Here is an 8,341-nt window from a genome sequence, read left to right as displayed (position 1 = left end):
AAGTCCTCCCAAGAAAGAAACGTTCCAGCCTCACTAGCATCCTGGAACCAGATCAAGGCTTCATCATCCATGTGGAAAGAAGCAATGAAAATACGTTGACCAGGAGGAACCTGGTGATACAGGAAGTACTGGTTCGCACGATAGATCCATGGTGATGGATTACCACCACGAAATCTAGGAAAATCCAATTTAATACCCCTGGCAAAGCCTCTGTTCACAATCTCTCTTTGGTTCACGTCCCCTGTGTCATCCTCCATATCTTCATGTCTGTGCCTGAAGTGTTGCTCGTGATTATCTTGACATATATTACCAGGATCTTCAGAATTGTGACAAGAAATCTTAGAGATTTGTTGTAAAACCTCTTGAATTTTTTTGTCCTGTGTTTCTCTTTCCAATCTTGCCGCTTCTTGCTGCTGCAACAATAAACAAATCGCATCTTCGATCTGCTTTTGCTGACGTTCTTGTTGTTGACGTAAATGATTCATTGAATCTACTATTTGAGCATACGAACGCGTTCCTTCTGCCATGGCTGATACCAACTGTAATGGACCCACGCTTGACTTGTTCGAGAAGTCACTCTCCAGAATGTAAGAAGAGAAGAGAAGAAGAATGAAGATGAAGGAAGAAGGAAGAAGTCTGTAATTGTGTGAAATTATCCTCCTCTGTTTTCCCTCCACTTCTTCTATTTATAGTATTTGTTGAACAAAACGACAGTGTTTAGACAACACTTATTACAATTCTTGTAAATGAAACGACTGCGTTTACAATTAATAAGAAGAAAGACATTAAACGGCAACGTTCTATTTAAGACTGAAACTAATTATACATCATACGACGCCGTGTGTAATTGCTCATGTCCAACTAACTGCTCTTAACGACCTTCCATTTCTGTTCTTATGCACCTCAGGCCAGCCTTCCTTCGTCTGCACCTTGCCACAATGCCCATAACCAAACTGTCATTCTTCCACTCCAGCACCTCTTCCACTCCAACACATTATTGAAGAACAGTGAGGCCACTTGAGCAGCTGTAAATGGATGCTTTAAAGGCATAAAATGAGCATATTTTGATAATCTGTTTACTACCACCATAATGACAGAATACCCTTTCGAAATGGGCAAACCTTCAACAAAATCCATTGAAAGATCAATCCATATTTGGTCAGGAATAGGTAAGGGTTGTAAAAACCCTGCTGGAAGAACATTTTGGATCTTGTTCCTTTGACATATGTCACAGTCCCGAATGAACTGCTTAACATCATGTTTAAGACCAGGCCAATAAAATTATAGTCTTGCTCTATGCAAACATTTGTGGAAGCCAGAATGGCCAGCAGCAGGACTAGAGTGCAAGTAGTTCAAAATCTGTTGTTTCAAAGGGAAGGAATCTGGCACATAAATTTTGTCTTTCTTAAACAAAATACCATGCCTCAGTTTGAATGTAGAATGAGAAGTAGGGTCAAGTTGCAATTCAGTGACTAGCTTCTATGTGTCCTGATCTGTAGCATAAGCTTCTTTCAATTCTGAGAGCCATGTTGGTGTGGGAAATGACAATGCTGCCAACTCTCCAAACTCATCCACCTGATCCTTTCGAGACAAGGCATCAGCCACCTTGTTCTCCACCCCTTGCTTATACTCAATAGAAAATTCATAACCAAGAAGCTTAGAAAGCCATCTTTGCTGAGCAATAGTGCCAATCTTCTGCTCAAGCAAATATTTAAGGCTATGGTGATCAGTTTTGATCACAAAAGCACTTCCTAAAAGATATGGCCTCCATTTCTTAACAGCTAGCACTAAGGCTAGAAGTTCTTTCTCATAAGTGGAAAGAATTAAGTTTTTCCCTTTCAAGGCTTGACTGAAAAAAGCTAAGGGCCTTTGGTCTTGCATCAGAACTGCTCCTATGTTAGTTGCACAAGCATCACACTCAATAACAAATGCTTTGGTGAAGTCAGGCAAGGCAAGAACAGAAGGGCTAGTGACAGCAGCTTTCAATGCATTAAAAGAGTTTGTAGCAGATCTGTCCACACAAATGCATCCTTTTTCAACAAGGAAGTCAAAGGGGCAGCAATCTGACCATAACCCCTAATGAACTTTCTGTAGTAGCCTGTCAAGCCTAAGAAACCCCTCAATGCCTTTAGATTTTTTGGTATTGGCCAAGTGACCATTGACTCCAATTTTTTTGGATCTGCCCTCACTCCCTCCTTGGAAATCAGATGGCCCAAATATTCAATCTCCTAACATGCAAACTTACACTTTGACTGCTTAGCATAAAGTTGATGGTGTTGTAAGGTTTGCAAAACAGTAGAGAGATGATCCAAATGAGAAGACATGTCACTGCTGTAAACCAGTATGTCATCAAAGAAAACAATGACAAACTGTCGAAGGAATGGCTTGAAAACTTCATTCATAAGGCCCTGAAATGTTGAAGGGGCATTGGTGAGACCAAAGGGAATTATAAGAAATTCATAATGCCCTTCATGAGTTCTGAAGGCAGTCTTAGGAATATCCTCATCTCTCATACGTATCTGATGATAACCAGCTCTAAGATCCAATTTAGAAAAAATTGTTGAACCAGAAAGTTCATCCAAGAGCTCATCCACAACAGGAATGGGGTACTTGTCTTTAATAGTGGCTTCATTTAAAGCCCTATAGTCAATACACATTCTCCATGTGCCATCAGACTTCCTGACTAGCAACACAGGAGATGAGAAGGGTGACTGACTTGGCCTAATAACCCCAGAGTTCAAGAGCTCCTTAACAATTTTTTCAATTTCTGGTTTTTGGTAAAAAGGATATCTATAAGGTCTAACACTGATAGCAGAAATGTCTTGTTTCAAATTGATCTTGTGGTCATGAGACCTATTGGGTGGCAATCCAGTAGGTTCATTAAAAACTTCCTTATACTGCTGCAGAAGTTGCTGCACTTGTACATTCTGCAATGATGGAAGTTCAATGGAACTACAAGCCACTATCTGCAGGAAAATGCCTTTACTTCCACAACCAAAAGTCTCAAAGGACTCCTCATCATCAATAAGATTTGACTGAGGTACTGTCCAACCTTCTAAGGAAATTTCCTAACCATTACATTGAAACTGCATACTCATATTGACAAAGTCCCAGAGAATAGGAATCAAGGTGGATAACCACTGAATCCAAGAACCGCATCACATCCTCCCAGGGGAAGTGTAAGGAAATCAACTGTGAAAGGTATGCCTTGAATTGACAAAGGCACAGCCACACATTTACCCGTGCTCTCAATGAGCTAACCATTAGCCACTTTAACACTAATAGTCTGGCCAAGTTGTACATGTAATTTACATCGAGCAGCAGCCACAGTGTCCACAAAATTATGTGTGCTACCAGTGTCAATTAAAATTATCAACTTCTTCTTGCCAATACAAGCCATAAGTCTCATGGTCTTAGGTCTTCCTCCACCTACCATAGACTGTAATGAAATAGAAGCCATCTCAGCTTCAACTTCCACAGGTTCAACAACCAACTCACCAGTAGCATCAACATTTTCTTCACCACTTGACTCACCAAATTCCATACCTTCTAGTAAAAATAACTTTGGCCTTGCACATTTATGACCTGGTTGCCATTTATCATCACAGAAATAGCAAAGGCCTTTTCTACGCCTTTCCACCATCTGAGACTCAGACACCTTATGATAAGGAAGCCTAGGTAAAGGAGAAACTCGTGGTGCTCCTAACAGTGAAGGAGTTTGTCCAGAATTTAACAAATTCGACTCTGGACTAAACTTACTCGAATCAGTAAGTGAATTTCTCCAAGGTCTCCTTATACTCACCACATACTGTTCCTGAATTTTGGCTAAACCAAAGGCATCATTCAAGGATAAAGGATTCAACATCCTAACAGGTAATCTGATCTCATCTCGCAGGCCACTCAAAAAACAGCTCAACTTGTTTTTCTCATAAAAGCCTCTAATACGATTGGAAAAGATCTCAAACTCAGATTTGTAATCATTAACTGTACTAACCTGCTTGAGTCGAGTAAGTGACTCCATAGGATCATCATACGGAGTAGATCCAAAACGGATCTGAACAGCCTTGATGAATTCCTCCCAAGAAAGAAAGGTTCCTGCCTCACTAGCATCCTAGAACCAGACCAAGGCTTCATCATCCATGTGAAAAGAAGCAATGAAAATACGTTGGCCAGGAGGAACTTGGTGATACAGGAAGTACTGGTTCGCACGATAGATCCATGGTGATGGATTACCACCACGAAATCTAGGAAAATCCAATTTAATACCCCTGACAAAGCCTCTATTCACTAGCTCTCTTTGGTTCACGTCCCCTGTGTCATCCTCCATATCTTCATGTCTATGCCTCATGTGTTGATCTTGATTATCTTGACGTCTATTACCAGGATCTTCAGAATCGAATCGTGACAAGAAATCTTAGAGATTTGTTGTAAAACCTCTTGAATTTTTTTGTCTTGTGTTTCTCTTTCCAATCTCGCCGCCTCTTGCTGCTTCAACAATAAACAAATCGCATCTTCGATCTGCTTTTGCTGACGTTCTTGTTGTTGCTGTAAGTGATTCATTGAATCTACTATTTGAGCATACGAACGCGTTCCTTCTGCCATGGCTGATACCAACTGTAATGGACCCAAACTTGACCTATTCGAGAAGTCACTCTCCAGATTGAAGGAAGAGAAGAAGAATGAAGGTGAAGAAGGAAGAGAGAAGTCTGCAACTAAGTGAATTATCCGTTGGGTCTTTTCCCCCCAACTTCTTCTATTTATAGTGTTTGTTTGAACAAAACGACAGTGTTTAAGCAACACTTATTGTGATTCCCGTAAATGAAACGACTGCGTTTACAATTAATAAGAAGAAAAGACATTAAACGGCAACGTTTTATTAAAGACTGAAACTACTTTTACATCATACGACGTTGTGCTTAGTTGCTCACATACAACTAACTACCCTCAACGACCTTCCACTTCTATCTTATGAACATCAGGCCAGCCTCCCTTCGTACTGCACCTTGCCCACAACACCCTTAACCAGACTGTCATCCTTCCACTCCAGCACCTCTTCCATCCATAACAACAAGCACCGCGCAATCACTTTGAAAAAAATAAATAAATACGAAACCCACATAAAAATAAAATAAATTGTTTAATAGTAGACCCCACACTTTTTCAAATTGACTGCATGGCACTTGCTCACTCTACGACTGTACATAGCATTACTCTTAAATTCTATATAAAACAAAATAAATATTAAATCTATTTACGTAGTATGTATCTAAGTAAATGGAAAATTTTATAAAGTATTTTTAGAAATCTAGTAATATTTAGTATTTCATATAGTTGACGATTGATATTTCTTCGACATGGTCATGTAAAAAATTCAGAAAAATTAAAATTCGAGGTAAGCGGGGTTCCTATGTTAGACTTTGTGTAAAAAGAAATGGGTTGGGGTTGATTTTGGAAAAATATGCATGTTTTGTTATGAAAATAGAAATTTGAAAACAACCTCAATCATTTTATCTACATTACTCATGAAATCCGTTTAAGAAGAGGAAAAATATTTTCTGTCATGACTAGTGTAGACATGGACTATTTATGCTATTCTGTTTCTGAACTATGCAAAGTGAGCATATATAAAAATTTGTGCATAATTATATGACGATGATCTGATTCTGTTGTGTTTTGGAAATATTCTATACTTTGATATGATATGATCTCTAAATACCTCTGGCATGACATTCTGTTTATGTTTTATTCTGACCTCATCGTGAGTGTAAAACTATGGCCCCTATTCGGGTTGGTACTAACGTTTTTGTTTCCGGTGCACCTACATTGGAAGTAAAGTGGTTTTCTGCGTGATCTTTCTTGTATGCACACTCAAGGCTCCAAGAATGAATAAGGGGAAGATCTCATATTCTTTTTCTATTCAGTTGGCTTCTGGGGTTCGCACAACCCTACCACGTGGTTAAACTTGGAATTCCATTCTGATTTGATGTTTTAGTTATGTTATGCCAAAAAACTTTTGAATAAGAATAGTTTTGAATTTTCCCTCTAATATTTTTGGTAACATGTTCTGATTCTACACTTTGAAGCTAAAAATGTTTTGTTCTGCATTCTAAACTCTATAAATTCTTATGTTTGCGTACTAGTATGTGCTTTTTACTTGCTGAGTTGTTGATAACTCACCCTTTATCTCCATAATATTTTTTGATAATTTTGATGGTTCTGCTAGAAGTCAAGAGTAGGAAACATGATTAAGACTAGATGATTGTAGATAAATAAGTGTCAAAGGGTACAAGTAATTATTGGAGAGCCCAATTCAATAGATTTATTATTTTATGTTGATTTGAGCATTTTGAGACATGGATAATTTTTAGTGGAATGAAAAATGGAAGCTTTCTAGTCATGTTTGCCTCAGCGTCCGTCTAGAAAAATAAAATCATTATTCTGTTAGAGTTTTAGGACATTAATTAATGGTCAATTACCTTGCCAAACCAAATGGCCTGTATTAATTGAAAATTTACAAGTATAGTGTTTATATCCTAGCTAGACATGATCAGTAGTACTCTCATATTGATCTTATAAATATAGAGCAACATTATAGAAAGAAGAGCTCAAAACAACAAAATATTTAGCAGAATGAAGACCTCATGGCCGCGGCCACCTTCAATCCCAATCATACTTGCAACCATTTTGTTCTCAATTTCATGTGCAAATTCAAAACAAGTTAATCTACACATGTTTTTCCGATGCCTTCCAAATAATTCTTCACCATTCCACCTAGTCTCCCAGGCCATCTACACCCCCAACAATGCATGTTTGCTCTCAATTTTGAACTCTTATATAAAAAATCGCAGGTTTTTGACATCTGCAACCCCAAAACTCTTAGCTATTATAGCTGCCAATCATATTTCTCACATCCAAGCAACTGTTATTTGTGAATAACGTTATGGCTTGGAAATCAGGATTCGAAGCACTGGCCATGACGATGATGGTCTTTCATACGTATCAAATAATCCATTTCTAGTCCTTGACATGTTCAATTTTCATGGACTAGACATTGATATAGCATCCGAGACTGCATGGGTTCAGGTCGACGCTACTCTTGGCGAGCTCTATTACAAAATCACCGAGAAAAGTAAAGTCCATGCTTTCTTTGCCAGGGTCTGTCCGGGCGTAGGCACAGGTGGACATTTTTCTGGAGGTGGATATGGAACCTTGATGCAAAAGTATGGCCTCTCTGTAACACCCCGTACCCGGAAGGGTCGGAGAATTACTACATGTCACTTATCAACCTGTCTCTCCAAGCACCTAAAACCCCAAGGATTTCATAAATAGCACACAATCTCATATTATCCAAATAACCACAAGACAAACTCTATAATTCATCATTACAAAATAACATAAATCAAAAGGGTCCACAATTTTCCAATAATCTCAACGAAACAGAACGATACATCTTTAAAGCTCAATAGGTCCAAACAACTCAAAGTACTTCAATTACTCAAGTTATACCCTTCTACTAATAATGTAACTCGACCTTCTATCCATATCTAGACAACCTCCAATTTATAATCCTAACCCCCAGTTGGGCAATCAATGTCATTTGAAAATATAAGAAGATAAGGGAGTGAGTTATTCACAACTCAGTAAGTAGAGAACATATACTAGTATGTAAACATGAGCCATTTTTAGAAAGTTTGGTATGCAGAAAAAAAACATTTCATTTTCATATGCACATCTCAAAACGTGTTATCAGAAAAATCAGAGCGACTATTAAATCTTTTCATACTCATAAACCATTTTCATATTAAAAAGAAAACCACTTTGGCATAACATAACTATACATCTTCATCTTATTATGTCATATCATATCATATCATGTCATATACCATGTTTAACCCCCATGGTAGGGTTGTGGTATCCCCAGTGGCCAAACCAGGCAATATCATGTGGTGAACTTCTCATTTTTCAATCTCGGAGCCCCGATTGTGCACACAGGAAAGAACACGTGAAAAGACCACTTTGTTTCCAAAGTGGGTGCACTCATATCATATCATATCATGTTGGTAACAACTGTATCACGTGAACCAGTATCATCATATCAGAACCATATTCAGAATGAGATTCAGAATAGATAAGTATGCCAAAGTTTTATCATATCCATATCATATCGAAACACGTGCGAAACATATTCATATAATTTCCATTTGATCAAAAACAGATCCAAATCATTTCATATCACATGCATAAAAATCTCAGTGATATCATATTCGCTCTTTTACATATTTCATAAACATGTCAAATATTGCTCATGTCTACACATTTCATGTCAAAACATATTTTTTCT

At 38.0% G+C, this 8,341-nt stretch overlaps 1 protein-coding gene and 1 pseudogene across 1 annotated transcript; one reads left to right on the top strand and one right to left on the bottom strand.

Annotated features, from left to right (window-relative positions):
* Positions 1 to 1,479: 1,479 nt before the first annotated feature.
* On the bottom strand, positions 1,480 to 4,602 carry LOC118347985. Its single transcript, XM_035688697.1, has 5 exons — positions 4,381 to 4,602; positions 3,262 to 4,111; positions 2,611 to 3,052; positions 2,323 to 2,535; positions 1,480 to 2,011 (listed from the first exon to the last, which is right to left on the bottom strand). The coding sequence occupies exons 1-5, from the start codon at positions 4,600 to 4,602 to the stop codon at positions 1,480 to 1,482; spliced, it is 2,259 nt and encodes a 752-aa protein (XP_035544590.1).
* Positions 4,603 to 6,729: 2,127 nt separating this feature from the next.
* Positions 6,730 to 8,341, top strand: part of LOC108985406 — a 44,274-nt pseudogene continuing 42,662 nt past the window's right edge.

The sequence above is a fragment of the Juglans regia genome, chromosome 3, assembly GCF_001411555.2.
Source record: "Juglans regia cultivar Chandler chromosome 3, Walnut 2.0, whole genome shotgun sequence".
Lineage (NCBI taxonomy): Eukaryota > Viridiplantae > Streptophyta > Magnoliopsida > Fagales > Juglandaceae > Juglans > Juglans regia.
The sequence above is the reverse complement of the archived record's forward strand: the minus strand, read 5'-3'. Positions and strand labels throughout refer to the sequence as shown.

Bases quoted from the DNA above. Each gene is read 5' to 3' on its own strand.
- LOC118347985 (XM_035688697.1), bottom strand. From the start codon at position 4,602: ATGGCAGAAGGAACGCGTTCGTATGCTCAAATAGTAGATTCAATGAAT. The intron at 4,112-4,380 runs GTAATAGACGTC...GTCTGGTTCTAG, and splicing joins ATTCGATTCTGAAGATCCTG to GATGCTAGTGAGGCAGGAAC. The intron at 3,053-3,261 runs GTTAGCTCATTG...TTTCCTTAGAAG, and splicing joins TAGTGTTAAAGTGGCTAATG to GTTGGACAGTACCTCAGTCA.